The sequence below is a fragment of the Cetorhinus maximus genome, chromosome 18 (assembly GCF_964194155.1).
Source record: "Cetorhinus maximus chromosome 18, sCetMax3.hap1.1, whole genome shotgun sequence".
NCBI classification, from domain to species: domain Eukaryota; kingdom Metazoa; phylum Chordata; class Chondrichthyes; order Lamniformes; family Cetorhinidae; genus Cetorhinus; species Cetorhinus maximus.
In genome coordinates this window covers 73489169-73504835 of record NC_135896.1, presented here as the reverse complement: position 1 = coordinate 73504835, position 15667 = coordinate 73489169, and the positions used below count along the sequence as shown (strand labels likewise).

The window sequence follows — 15667 nt, the reverse complement described above, 5'->3', positions numbered from 1 at the left end:
TCAGTAATTTGTGTACCTGGACACCCAAATCCCTTGGACACTGTTTCTTGCAACTTGCCAGTGGTGAAATATTCTGATTTGTCATTCTTGGATCCAAAGTTAATGACCTTGCACTTCTCCACATTGAACTCTATCTACCACAGTTTTGCTCACTCAGTTACTCTGTCAATGGCACTTTGTAACTTCCTGCTTCCATCTACATAACTTACTGTGCCTCCCAACTTAGTGTCATTTGCAAACTTGGATATGCAATTCTGTATTCCTTTGTTATTGAGATACATGGTGAAAAGCTGAGGCCCCAGAACAGATCCCTGAAGAATGCCACTTATCATAACCTGCCAATTGGAGTGCATTTCCCTTATCTCTCTCCTCAGTCTCCTAACTCCCAACCAACTGTCACTTTTTTTCCAATATACATGTTCATATTTAGAAATATTCTGATGAAGGTTGGATGAGCCAGTTTGCACAGCAACATGTCCATCTGATGCATGGGAAGGTGGTGGCATAGTGGTAATGTCACTGGGCTAGTAATCTAGCTAATGCCTTGGGGACATGGGTTCATATCCCACCATGGCAGCTGGTGGAATTTTATTCAATTTAAAAAAAATCTGAAATTGAGAGCTACTTTCAGTAATGGTAACCACGAAATTATCATTGATTGTCTTAAAAACCCATCTGATTCACTAATGTCATTTAGGGAAGGAAATCTACTGAATAGGGAAGGAAGGAAACCAGTTCTTTCCTGGCCTGGCCTACATGTGACTCCAGACCCACAGCAATGTGGTTGATCTTTAACTACTCTCAAAGGGCAATTCGGGATGGGCAACAAATGCTGGCTTTGCCACCAATGCCCACCTCCTGTGAACAGATTTTTAAAAAATGCAGCTTAAAGCTAAACTGTGTACTCCTTGCCATTTTTAATAGGCTGGTGTAGAGATTATTTCCATGGTTCTTGACAAACACATATATGACTTGAGAAGTATTACATTGTTGTAAACTAAAAGCTTTCAATGTAGACATTCCCATCTAGATGCTACTTTTGTGCTATCCAGACCATAAAATAAATATTGTTGCAAATATAATTGATCCATTTTAAGAGTTTCCTAAGAAAACAGGAACTTGATATCTTAACAGGCTTGTATTGTGTACAATTCCTGTCAGTGTGGATTGTGTTGTGACACTCTCCTGTGAAGCTGTTTAAGCTAACATCTAATAAAATGTCACATAGTGTTGCATAGACATCAAAACAGGAAACTTCTATTTAACCAAAGTTTATCTAGTCTATTTATTTGTCATTGGCAATTAATTGACTTGATGTGCACATGAAAGGAAAAATCCCTTTTACCAAATCTCAAGAGCATTTCATCCAGCTCTGTAGTTTATGAATCAGTTGAGGGCAAATTCTTCTTGCACCACCGAGACTAGATAATTTCAGTTGTAGAATAGGCTTATAATCTTCCATTCTTACTAGAAGCCTATGGACTACAAACTACAGTTTATTGTATGGTACAGGATCACCAGCATTGCCTGATTCTCCCAAGAGTGCACACATTAATGAAAAATTGAGATGAATGCAACTGGATGGATTACATCTGGGGTTTGTCAATTATTATAATTTCCTGTAGTGAGTGTCTGCACCAAGTTTCAGCTCTGGAGTCATATTCTCTCAAGTGAAATTGCTGATGGAGTTTTTCCTCTTTACAATAGGGAAGGATCATGTTTGTAGATTCATTGGCTGTGGAAGGAATGACCGATTTAATTATGTTGTTATGCAGCTGCAGGTAAGTTTATTTAAAAAATACCAACTACATTTTAATGCACAAATAGGTAAAACTTTACGTTTCACTTTGTTATTGAAGTATCTAGTTTTCAATGCAGCTCAAAGCTGGGTCATTTTAATGCATTGGTCTTTTATTCTAAATATGAATCAAAACATTTATTACATATAATGTTTATGTTATAATGTTTATCTTGCATTTCCACAGACATCATAAGATGTTATTTGATTTGTGTTTTGTTGAATAAAATTAGTTTTGTAATGATCAGAATTTATTTTTGAAGTGTTGAAGTATAATTTGTTGTAATGCTAAATGTTCTTTTACTGTTTGTCCTTATAATCTGCATTGTTTCCAGAATCTCTAATCTCTGCAATTTCCTGATTCCACTTTATTAGTTTGTATTAAATTGTGTAACATACTATTACTAAAACATAAGGTTATGTAACTCAATTGTCTTCTACCTGGAGTCTGGAGCTGACGCCGCCTTCCAGTTGAGTGACCTAAATAATATACTTGGGTTAGAATAATACTGTGAACAGGCACTACTCTCGTTGCTTACAAGCAGAAAACCTCCATGTGTACAAGGTCAATGCTATGTAAATGTACTATTTGGAATACTAGCAGAGATAACGTTGAGCAAGTTCAGTTTACTGTGACATTTACAATTAACATAATTTTGAGCAGTCCTCATAGATTCTGCCTTAAAGAAATTCTGCTTCCATTCTCATCTGGTATTGCTTGGTTTTCTCTCACTGTACTACTTCTGGAGGCATACATTATACCTCATCTGAGAAGTTGGATAGTTGACTTCCTATTTCTAACTAGCATTGGTTTACTTTTTTACGAACAATCCCCATCCACCACTACTCTCCCCCGTCTGGCTGAACTTGTTCTCACACTGAACAATTTCTCCTTTAACTCCTCTCACTTCCTCCAAATAAAAGGTGTGGCTATGGGTACCCGCATGGGCCCCAGCAATGCCTGTCTCTTTATGGGGTATGTGGAACATTCCTTGTTCCAGTCCTACTCTGGCCCCCTCCCCGGTGCTGCTTCATGCTCTCGTCGGGACCTGGAAAAATTTATTAATTTTGCTTCCAATCTCCACCCCTCCATCATTTTCACATGGTCCATCTCTGACACTTCCCTTCCCTTCCTTGACCTCTCTGTCTCAATTTCTGGTGATAGACTGTCCACCAATATCCATTACCGACTCCCACAGCTACCTCGACTACAGCTCCTCACACCCCGATTCCTGTAAGGACTCCATCCCATTCTCTCAGTTCCTTCGCCTCCGTCGCATCTGTTCTGATGATGCTACCTTCAAAAACAGTTCCTCTGACATGTCCTCCTTCTTCCTTAACCGAGGTTTTCCACCCACAGTCGTTGACAGGGCCCTCAACCGTGTCCGGCCCATCTCCCGTGCATCTGCCCTCACGCCTTCTCCTCCCTCCCAGAAACATGATAGGGTCCCCCTTGTCCTCACTTATCACCCCACCAGCCTCCGCATTCAAAGGATCATCCTCCGCCATTTCTGCCAACTCCAGCATGATGCCACCACCAAACACATCTTCCCTTCACCCCCCCGGCGGCATTCCGTAGGGATCGTTCCCTCCGGGACACCCTGGTCCACTCCTTCATCACCCCCTACTCCTCAACCCCCACCTATGGCACCATCTCATGCCCACGCAGAAGATGCAACACCTGCCCCTTCACTTCCTCTCTCCTCACCGTCCAAGGGCCCAAACACTCCTTTCAAGTGAAGCAGCATTTCACTTACATTTCCCCTAACTTAGTCTACTGCATTCGTTGCTCCCAATGCGGTCTCCTCTACATTGGAGAGACCAAACATAAACTGGGCGACCGCTTTGCAGAACACTTGCGGTCTGTCCGCAAGAAAGACCCAAACCTCCCTGTCGCTTGCCATTTTAACACTCCACCCTGCTCTCATGCCCACATGTCTGTCCTTGGCTTGCTGCATTTGTTCCAGTGAAGCCCAACGCAAACTGGAGGAACAGCACCTCATCTTCCGACTAGGCACTTTACAGCCTTCCGGACTGAATATTGAATTCAACAACTTTAGATCTTGACCTCCCTCCCCCATCCCCACCCCCTTTCCGTTTCTTCCCCCTCCCTTTTGTTTTATCCAATAATTTATATAGATTTTTCTTTTCCCACCTATTTCTATTATTTTTAAATCTGTACCTGTAATGCCCTGTCAGTCTTTCCACCCCACCCCCACTAGAGCTGTACCTTGAGTGTCCTGCCATCCATTCTTAATTAGCACATTCTCTTAGATAATATCACCACCTTTAACATGTCTTTGTTCCTTTGTCTGTGACATCTTTTGATTATATGCTCCAATCACTGCTTGCTTGTCCCTACCACCACCCCCCCACCCCCCACCCCCCAACTTCTCTCACCCCACCCCACCCCCCACCTTAAACCAGCTTATATTTCACCCCTCTCCTAACTTTACTCAGTTCTGCTGAAGGGTCATGAGGACTCGAAATGTCAACAATTTTCTTCTCCGCCGATGCTGCCAGACCTGCTGAGTTTTTCCAGGTAATTCTGTTTTTGTTTTGGATTTCCAGCATCCGCAGTAGTTTTTTGTTTTTACTTTTTTCCTTGCTTGCTTCAGTGAAGCACCTGTTCTGCACTTAGTATGTTTCCCTGAGACAACAATTCAAATTGCTATTTTTTGCAGGGAATCACTCAGACTTGCTTGCCGCATTTGTACGAGTTCCATCAATCTTTATTGTATACCTGTGTAGTTGAACTGTCAGTATAGTGGAAGGAGCAATTGATGATGTCTTATAGGTGTGCATCATATGATGTGATATTGGTGATAATTTGTCCCTTCCATCTTTCACTACTGCCCCACACCTGTACCTTTCACTCCAGCTCTTTAAGAAAAACCTGCAGAAGAAATATTTTGGGAGTGGGAGGTGTGTGTGGAGAAAAATGAACTTTGTAAATTGTTAAAATTCATCCATGGAATGCTTGCAACCATGCCACATTAAAGTAAAGCAGAGATTTTTATTATCACGTCCCATTAACTTTTCAAATCTTGTGACGAGATTCCTATTGAGTTCTTCTCTGATAGCACGACTGCATTATAAATTGCACCTGTTGTTAAAATTGCATAATATGTTGTGCCATCTTTTTGTCAGTTTGTGAGTGTTTGCAGTTCCTTCTGAATTGGTAGTGAATTAAGCTTTCCCCACAATCCTTTCACCAGTGACGACAGTATTTTTATTGTTTAATTATTCTGCAGCACACCAACAGGATGCAGCCAGAGGCAACTATGACTGCATGTCTGAATGCTGAATTGAAACTGTGTTGGTTTCTGGAGAAAGAAAACTTGGACAAATTGTAAGGGAGAACCAGACATTGGGACATTCTCTAAGGAGAACAACCCCTTTCCAGCCCAACTTTGTAACTAAAACACTCCATCCTTGGAACCATTCTGGTAAATCTCCTCTGCGCCCTCTCAAGGACCTTCACATCCTTCGTAAAATGTAGTGACCAAAACTGGATGCAGTACTCCAGTTGGGGCATAAGCAGAGCTTTATTAAGGTTCAGCATAACTTCTGTGCTTTTGTACTTAATGCCTCTATTTATGAAGCCCAAGATTCCATATGCTTTGTGAACCACTTTCTCAATATGTCCTGCCACCTTCAAAGATTGATGCACCTGCACCCCATGTTCCTTTTTTCTGCACACTCTTTAGAATTGTGCCATTAAGACACAGATAGGCTAGCATAATGGGAAGATAGGTGGCAGGTGGAATTTAATACAGAGAACTTTGAGGTGATGCATTTTGGCAGAAGGGATTGGGAGAGACAATATAGACCTAATGTTGCAGGCAATTTGTATCATCCTCACTGTTTGCTACTCCTTCAAATTTGGCATCATTGGCACATTTTGAAATTTTATTTTGTATTTCAAGATCCAAGTCATTTATATCTAGCAAACAAAAGGACAGTGGTCCTAACATTGACCCTTGGGGAACAGAACTATCTACCAACCTCCAGTCCAAAAAACAATCATCTACCATAAGTTGCTGCTTTGTGCCCTTAAGCTAATTTTTTATTCAATTGGACACTGACCCTCCTATTCCATAAGCCTCAATTTTGGTTAATCAACCTTTTATGTGGTAATTTGTCAAAAGCTTTCTTAAATTCCATATACACAACATCCACTGCATTCTCTTTATCAAAAAATTCAGTTAGGTTAGTCAAGTAAGACCTGCCTTTTACAAGCTGGCTGTCCTTAATTTACTGAAATCTCCCCAAGTGTCTGCTGATTTTTTCCCCTTGATTATCGATCCCAAAGCCTTGCCCACCAGTGATATTAAATTAACTGACCTGTAGTTGCTAGAACTTGTCCTTACACCCTTTATTGAATAAGGAGGTTACTTTTGCCATGCTCCAATCTTCAGTACTGCTATGCAACTCTTACCAGCTCCTTGGAGGCATAAGTAGTATACACTACCAGCAGGCAACCCTGGGACCTAACCTCAGTTGGTATGCTAGACTAAGTGAGGGGAACAGCAACCTCACAAGATGCTGTACAAGGAGCGCCACCCTTTTCGCGTGCATGAAGCCTGAACCAGCGGTTGAGGCAGAAGAACTCATCACAGAATCACAGTGCAGAAGAGACCCTTCGGCCCATCGAGTCTGCACTGACACGTGAGAAACACCTGACTTACCTACCTAATCCCATTTACCAGCACTTGGCCCATAGCCTTGAATGTTATGACATGCCAAGTGCTCATCCAGGTACTCTTTAAAGGATGTGAGGCAACCCGCCTCCACCACCCTACCAGGCAGTGTATTCCAGACCGTCGCCACCCTCTGGGTAAAAAAGATTTTCCTCACATTCCCCCTAAACCTCCTGCCCCTCACCTTGAACTTATGCCCCCTTGTGACTGACTCTTCAACTAAGGGGAACAGCTGCTCCCTATCCACCCTGTCCATGTCCCTCATAATCTTGTACACCTCGATCAGGTCGCCCCTCAGTCTTCTCTGCTCCAACGAAAACAACCTAAGTCTATCCAACCTCTCTTCATAACTTAAATGTTTCATCTCAGGCAACATCATGGTGAATCTCCTCTGCATCCTCTCCAGTGCAATCACATCCTTCCTATAATGTGGCAACCAGAACTGCACACACTACTGCAGCTGTGGCCTCACTAAGGTTCTATACAACTCCAACATGACCTCCCTATTTTTGTAATCTATGCCTCGATTGATAAAGGCAAGTGTCCCATATGCCTTTTTCACCACCCCATTAACATGCCCCTCCGCCTTCAGAGATCTATGGACACACACACACTAAGGTCCCTTTGTTCCTCAGAACTTCCTAGTGTCATGCCGTTTATTGAATACTTCCTTGACAAGTTACTCCTTCCAAAGTGTATCACCTCACACTTTTCAGGGTTAAATTCCATCTGCCACTTATCTGCCCATTTGACCATCCCGTCTATATCTTCCTGTAGCCCAAGACACTCAACCTCACTGTTAACCACCCAGCCAATCTGTGTGTCACCTGAAAACTTACTAATCCTACCCCCCATATAATCATCTATGTTGTTTATATAAATGACAAATAATAGGGGACTGAGCACAGATCCCTGTGGTACACCACTGGACACTGGCTTCCAGTCACTAAAGCATCCTTCTGTCGTCACCCTCTGTCTCCTGCAACTAAGCCAATTTTGAATCCACCTTATCAAATTACCCTGTATCCCACATGCATTTGCCTTCTTTATAAGTCTCCCATGTGGGACCTTGTCAAAGGCTTTGCTGAAAGACACAACAGCAAAAATGTGTGACATGTCTAGGGCAGAGTCATGACGCTTAAGGACAAATGGTCAGTCACCTTGGAAGAGTTAGGGTACTTGCCAAGTATCACCCAAGGTTAGTCATGGAATCTATAGATAGTAGTGATGTAGGCAAACCTAGGCCCCCTATGGGCATGTCTACTGTAAATAGGAACAGGGAAGAAGAGGACTTGCTAGGAAGTAGGAATAACTGGGTGAATGACAAGGGAAGCCCAAACTCTGAAGAAAAGCTACCACTAGATGATGCACATCTCAAAACCCAGACAAGAACTCTTGAAAATTGGAACTTGTAATGTGAGGACACTCTGCTGGAGTGAATAAACAGACAACTGCATGAAAGAGGTATTAAGATTCAAGGTTGACATTTTAGGATTGGTAGAAGTTAGATGAGCGGAATCTGGGAAAATAAAGGAAAGCAGATGATGATGATCTCTGGTGGCAACGGACATAAGAATGGAGTTGGAATAATGATGACAAAGAAGATAGCAAGGATCATGCAGAATATTGCCCAATATCCACAAACGTGATTATGACAAAATTTAAAGGGAAACCAATGAACATTGTGTGTTTACAACTATATGAGCTGAAGCAGGATCATGGGATACTTCAACTTCTTCATCACTATGAGGAGGTGCAAAAATATTGAAGTATGTGAAGAGTAAAGATATCTTGATAGTTATGAGTGATTTGAATGCAAAAGTTGGCGGGGAGAGATGTGAAAATGAGGGAGGAACTTATGGACTAGGAACAAAGAACAGCAGAGGGATGAATGCCTGATACAGTTCTGTGAGGAGAACAACATGGTCATCTTGAATACACTCTTCAGGTAACATTCAAGAAGACTGTACACCTGGAAGACTCTAGGAGATATTCACAGAAATCAAATAGATTTTCTGATGACCAGTGAGAGGGTCAAGAACAGTTTCAAAAATGCCTTCGCTTAACCAGATGCAAGCATCAGTTCACATCACTCCATGCTTGTAGTGAAGATGAAGATCAAGCAGAAAATCCCGAAAAAGCAATCCCTTGGAAGACATGGCCAACTAACCTAGACAGACTGAGAGGGGAAGATGTAATGATGAAATATGCTGTGGAGGTCACTAACAAGTATGAAGCTTTACCTCAAAGTGACAGATCAAGACCTATAGTAAGGAGGAAACGACATAAAGGCATTAGAAGAGATTGAAACAGAACATGAAGCATGTAGGAACTGAGACGATCTCCAAGAAAGAGAGGAGGAAACATCAAGAGTGGATGACTGATGAAATACTTGATATAATGGAGAAAAGAAGAATATGACAAAATAGAAAAATAGATTAGAATAGGAAATAGAACAGCCAAGGAAATGTGGTATGAAGACCGTTGCAAGGAAATAGAAGAACTAGAGAAAAGGTACAAAAGGAGAGCATTGCATGAGAAAGTTAAAATACTGATAGATAAGAAAAGGATAACTAGAAATTGTGGCTATAAGGAGCAAGGAAGGTGTATTTCTGTTCAAAAAATGATGGGTGGAGTACATTAGAGAACTGTATGTCGATGAAGAGTGAAGTGAATTGGTGCTCTCAGAGGAAAGAGAAGGACTAGCGATCATAAAGCAGAAGTCAGTGCAGCAATCAAAGGTGAAAGCAAGGAATCGATGAGATACCAACAGAATGTCTGAAAGCTCTGAATGATGTTAACACTGAGATATTGGCAGACCTCTGCAGCAAAAATTTACAGAACAGAATTTCTACCTGCGGATCTTATGCAGTGTCCATTAAGCTCCCAAAGAAACCAAAAGCTCTAGAGTGTTCTGAATACAGGACAATAAGCCTCATAAGCCATGTGATGAAAATGATTTTAATAATCATATTGAAAAGAAATGACCAGTCTGTAGAAACAGAAATAAATGATAAGCCAGTTAGGATTCAGACCAAAGAAAGGAACAAGAGAGGGCATCTTTAACTTGAGAGCACTAATGGAAAGATATCTGGAAGTGCAAAAACCGTTGTATGTATCCTTTACAGGCTATGAGAAGGCATTTGATAGAGTCTCCATCAGAAAATAATGGAGTGCTTAAACAAACTAGAAATTGACAAATATGATAAAAGGGTAATTCAGAATTTATGTAAATCAGCAGTGATGAGCCTTGATAGCAGCAATCTAAAGAGGAATGTGTTAAGGATATGTTATGTCCCATAAACTGTTCAACCTGTACGCTGAAGCTATCTTCAGAGACATAGAAGATCTAGCAGGTTGCAGCATTGGTGGGTTGAATGTCAACGACTTGAGATACATGGACTACACTGCGCTGATTGCAGAGTCAGAAGAGGCACTATAGAAAATTGTAAACAAAGTGAAAACACGGAGTGAGGAACATTGTTAAGAATGAATATAAAGAAGACCAAGACAATGGTAATAAGCAGAGACCTAACCCCAGAAGTGAAAATTGAAGTAAATGGACAAAGTGAAAAAGGTTCACGTACTTTGGGCAGATTATGACAGACAATGGGAGATGTGATTGTGAGATTAGAAGGAGAATTGAGATAACCGAGACCAGCTTTGTCAGAATGAAGGATGTGTTAACATCGAAGAAACTGAACCTGAATCTTAGGAAAAGAATGTTGAGGTGCTACATCTTGTTGGCCAAATCATATGTCTCAGAGACATGGACAACAAACAAAAAGACTATTGATAAGCTGAATGCATTTGAGATGTCAACACACAGGAAGATGTTCTGCATATCCTACATGGACAGAAAGACGAATGAGAAAGTGCAATAAATGGCTGGAGAAATTAGGAAATTAGTGTATAACAGCAAAAAGAGAAAGATAGAATATTTTGGTTACATCATTAGAGCTGACAGTAGACAGACAATTGTTGGAAGGAAAGATCGATGGAAAGCCTAAGAGAGGGAAGCTGAGGAGAAAATGGATGAAGGATATAATGGACTGGGTGCAGTTGACCTATGTGGAATGTATAAGGGAAATACTAGGAAAGAGGTGGAGATCTGTGGCAGTCACCAGAAGATGACAGCAATAAATGAATGAATCCTTTGGCACCTCGCCCATATCTGTGGAAGATTGAAAGATTAAGGCAAGCCCTTCCACTATCTCCACCCCCACTTCTCATACTCTCTCTTAGCCAGTCTTATTTTTCTCTTCATCTCTCCTCTCAACCTATTTTATCTGACCTGGTTCTCACTTGAAGAATTCACCTGACATGCATCAGAGACCCTCCTTTTTTTGTTTCTTCATAATCTCTATCTCCCTTCTCATCCAGGAAGCCCTGTTTTTGGCTTCCTTACCATTTGCCCTTGTTGGAGCGTGCCTACCATGTACCTGAAGCATCCATGCCTTCAGAAGATCAGCCATTGTTCCATTACAGTTTTTTCTGTCAGTCTCAGGTTCCATTTTACCCTGGCTAGATTCCTTCTCATCGGATTGAAATTAGCTCTCTTCCAAATGAAAAGTTCTATATTAGTGTATTTCTTACTCTTCTCCATTACTAATCTAAATCTTATGATATGGCGATCACTCTTACCCAAATGTTCCCCCCACAGGTAGTTGGTCCACTTACCCACCTCATTTCTCAGCACCAGATCCAGCAATGCCTCCTTTCTGGTTGGGCTGAGAATTAATTAGAATTCCTAATTAAAACTAAACCCCCACCTCCCTTTTTGCCTTCTCTGTCTTTTCTGAGCACTTTATATCCTTGAATATTAAGCACCCAGCCCTCACCATTTTTAAGCCAAATTTCCGTTACTGCCACTACATAGTTTTCCTACACTATTTGTTCTTTTAGCACATCAGCCTTACTCGCCATGCTTTGTGTGTTTGCGTACGTGCATTGTAATCCTGTATTTACATTCTTCATAGTCCTCCTTAGTCCACTTCTATCTAATATGGTACTACTTGCTTCTCTTGTACTGTCTAACACTCTCACTTTGTGCATCTTATTTCTCTTTTCTACGGCTGGTGCCCATCTCTCTGCCAATCTAGTTTAAATCCTCCCCAACCACACTAGTGAACCTGTCTGCAAAGACATTGTCCTAGTCCTCTTGAAGTGCAACTCACTTTTTTTGAATAGATGCATTCTGTCCCAGAACTGGTCCGAGAGCCACAAGAATCTGAAACCCTGCAACATGCTTCAAGCCACACATTAAACCCCTTTATCTTCCTATTTCTACCCTGGCTAGCATGTGGCACTGGGAGTAATCCAGGGATTATCCTCAAGATCCTACTTTTTAACTTCCCGCTAGATCCTATGTTGTTGGTACCAACGTGTACCACAACCTCTAGCTTACTCCCCCCTGCAGAAGATTTTGCACCCTCTCTGTGTTGTCCTTTACTCTGACACCAGGGAGGCAACACACCATGAAGGACTCATGATGACAGTCACAGATTAGCCTGTCTGTCCCCCTAACTATGGAATCTCCTATAATATTTACATTTCTACATTTTGCAGTTGCCTCCGATATAATCCGTTGTTCATTGCTGCCCAGGTCTGGGCTGCACTCCTACAGGGTATCATCACTCCCAGCAGTCTCCAATGCTGAGTATCTGTTTGAGAGTGGCACACATCCTGAAGACATTTGTACTACCTGTCCCTTCCTACTCTTTCGGATGGCCACCCATCTACTATCCTGAACTCCCACTGTCTGTGGGGTGACCACCCTCTGGAACATGCAATCCAGGAAGCATTCACCCTCCCCAATGCTCTGACCCCAGTTGCCCCTCAAGGTTGAAAGTTACAGCGTGACTTAATTGGCCTGGCTCGAAGGATCATCAGATCTGTATGCGTAAGGGAAGATGCGCTGATCTTGTCCTTATCTGACTTTCAGGCATACATGCTTCTAGCGTGGGTCACTGGATGGTGATTGGGAACGGTAATTGTTTCCTCCCTAACTGAGTAACACAGAGGCCAATTGGAGGCCCTCTACTGCCACTAGAGCTGAGATTGTTTAACCCTGCATAGACCAGGGGTGAAAATGCTCATCTCCATAAAATACATTTTTCAGAGATTTAATCTTTGCACAGGCTCTAACAAGGATATTCTTTTTGAAGAATAAATTGTGTAATAGTAGTTTTAATATAACAAGTATAAGCCTTCAATTTATGAAGCTGCTAATGTTGCGTGTATATTAAAACAGCAACTACAATGAAATCCCTTGCCTTTCCTCCCCACCTTGCCTGTAAAATCTAGCCTTTTTAACTGAGAAAACTGAGAGAGAAATTGAAGTCTATTGTGGGGCGATGAAGAGAGAGGGGGAAATACATTAGGCCTGGAGGTTAAGAGAAGGGACAACTGAGATGGCAATAGATGATGATGGGAAATATTAACCTACTTGAATTACATTGCATTTTATTGTCATGAAAGGAACAACTATTGTGCTGGGAAATTTCTACAAACTTTCATATGGAATCCACAGCATGAGTGGATATACGGAGTAAATGTATCGTTCCTTTAGAACTAAGAAAATTTCCCTTCTCTCTGCTTAGGGTCGAAACCTCGCTGACCTACGTCGCAGCCAGTCTAGAGGTACCTTTAGCATCAGCACTACTCTGCGACTGGGGAAACAGATTCTTGAAGCAGTAGAAAGTATTCACACTGTGGGCTTCCTTCACAGGGACATCAAACCTGTAAGTAATTCATGGGGCAGTTACAGCTGCTTTTCCTAATGTGTTTTAAGTTTGTCCAAGCCAGACCCTCCAAGCAATGCATAACCACTTCATGGGCAATAAATGCTGACTTAGCCAGTGACACCCGCATCCCATGAGAAAAATGGGAAAAAAAAGATGCAGTTAGAGAATCAAATACTAACTGGAATTGCCTAATTTACTAAACTCTTACCAAACTGGTATAAAATCATGAAAAGCATTGTTGGAATGCTTTCACGCTAAAGGAAAACTTTTACTTGTCTAGTGCCGTTCACAACATCAGGAAGTTCTAAAGCCCTTTTCAGACATTTAAGTATTTTGTTACTCACTAGGTTTCATCGAGGTATTCAAAAGGGAATTGGATTGTTATCTGTAGAGAGAGAATGTGCAAGGTAATGCTGCCCAAGTTGGTGGTAGAGGCAGAAACTTTAAACTCTTTTAAAAAGTACCTAAAGTGCTGTAAGTTGCAGGGCTACGGGCCGGGTGCAGGAAGGTGGGATTAGAAAGGGCACCTGGGTGCCCTCGGGCTGGCATGGACAAGATGGGCCAAATGGCCTCCTCTGCTGTAACTTTCCTATGTTTCTATAGGATAAGGCAGGGGAGTGTGAGTAGCTAGAATGCCCTTTCAGAGAGCCAGTGCAGAATTGATGGACTGAATGGCCTCCTGCACTGTAAAGATCCTGTGATTCACTGTTGTAGGGAACACCGCAGCCAGTTTACCAAAAGCAAGATCCCACTAACAACAATGTGATGATGACCGGATTATTGTTTTTTAGTGATGTTGATTGAGAAATTAATATTGATCAGATACTTGAGAGAATTCCTTTGCTCTTCAGATAGTGCCATGAGATCTTTTGCATCCAGCTGAAAGGGCAAGTGGGGCTTCAGTTTAACATTTCACCTGAAAGGCAAACTTCAGGGCAGCACTCACTCAATTTACTGGAGCAGTCCTTTGGAAATAAAATTTTTCCCAATCTTGCAAGAGTTATGATTTTAATTTTATCAAGCTGTCAGATATATATTCGGTAGTCCATAAACCATGTTTTCCCTTTTGATTAATCAACATCCAATGAACCAATCACTTGGTCACTGCACCCCTGTCCTTTGCAATTCTCTACCCAAATCACTTTGCATTACAAAGAAATTCCTTGCATTCATAGTCTTTAAAAACTCCATACCTTTTAGTTCTTTTGCCATTGAGGCTAGTGGAGTCCTTAGGCTGTCAGTTCCTAAATTATAGGTCCTGTGAAGTTGGTAGTAATTACCCCCAAAGTAAACTTGCTGCATCTGCTAAGACCAGTGACCAGCATGACCCGCTTTACCATATCTTCCAGCCCACCAGTATCGGGGGATCCAGTATCTTTAGGGTTTCAGCTGCACAAGACCCATGCCTTGGAAGTCTGTGACCTTGATGGCCATTAACCCTAAAAAAGCTATTTTAGACTGTCTTTTGCTGTTTCCCCCCTCCTGCACATTTTTTTCTTTCTCCTGCTTTTGTATCCTGAGATGTTTTTGCATGAGGAGTGCTATCATAACAATCAGGTTCTGGCTGTTTAATTCACTTCCCTCCAATCATCCATGAACATTATATAGAACATTTATTCTTAACTGGTATTACTAAAATACAGTTTGGCCAGTGATGCATCTCATTGCTGTTTGTAGGAGCTTGATATGCAGTGACTGCACTTCAGAAGTACCTCATTCACTGTAAAGCTCTTTTGGCATTCTGGGGCCATGCAAGGCGCTGCAGAAATGAAAGTCTCTTTCTAATTATGAGGGTGGTTCAGTGGAATGGTTTCTGATAATATGTTCAGTAAAACAAGGAATATGTTGTTTTCTATTTTCAGTCGAATTTTGCAATGGGCCGCTATCCTAGCACCTGTAGAAAGTGTTTTATGCTGGACTTTGGTTTGGCACGGCAATTCACAAATTCCTGTGGCGACGTTAGACCTGTAAGTATCCTCTCCTTATTTTAAGTTTTTTAACGTAACTCCTTTATTCAAAAGAGGAGGGAGACAGAAAGCAGGAAACTATACACCAGTTAGCTTAATGTACGTCATGGGGAAAATGTTAGATGCTATTATTAAAGACATTATAGCAGGGCACTTGGAAAAATTCAAGGTAATCAAGCAGAGTCAACATAGTTTTTTGAAAGGGAAATCATGTTTAACCAACTTATTGGAGTTCTTTGAAGAAGGTAACGTGCTGTGAATAAAGGGGAACTGGTTGATGTACTGTACTTAGATTTTCAGAAGGCATTTGATAAGGTGCCACATCAAGGAAAGTAAAACCTCATGGTGTAGGGGATAACATATTGGCATGGATAGAAGATTGACTAGCTAACAGAAAACAGAAAGCAGGCATAAATGGGTCATTTTCTGGTTGGCAGGATGTGACGAGCGGTG

The 15667-nt window shown here is 41.6% G+C and overlaps 1 protein-coding gene across 2 annotated transcripts in view; it reads left to right on the top strand.

Moving 5' to 3' along the window:
- Positions 1–15667, top strand: part of LOC144693247 (tau-tubulin kinase 2-like) — a 313940-nt gene that overhangs the window by 144977 nt on the left and 153296 nt on the right. For both annotated transcript variants that reach the window (XM_078562916.1, XM_078562915.1), the window contains exons 4-6: positions 1708–1781; positions 13104–13244; positions 15110–15214. In XM_078562916.1, coding sequence (XP_078419042.1) covers positions 1708–1781; positions 13104–13244; positions 15110–15214 — 320 coding nt within the window. The remainder of the gene's footprint in view (positions 1–1707; positions 1782–13103; positions 13245–15109; positions 15215–15667) is intronic.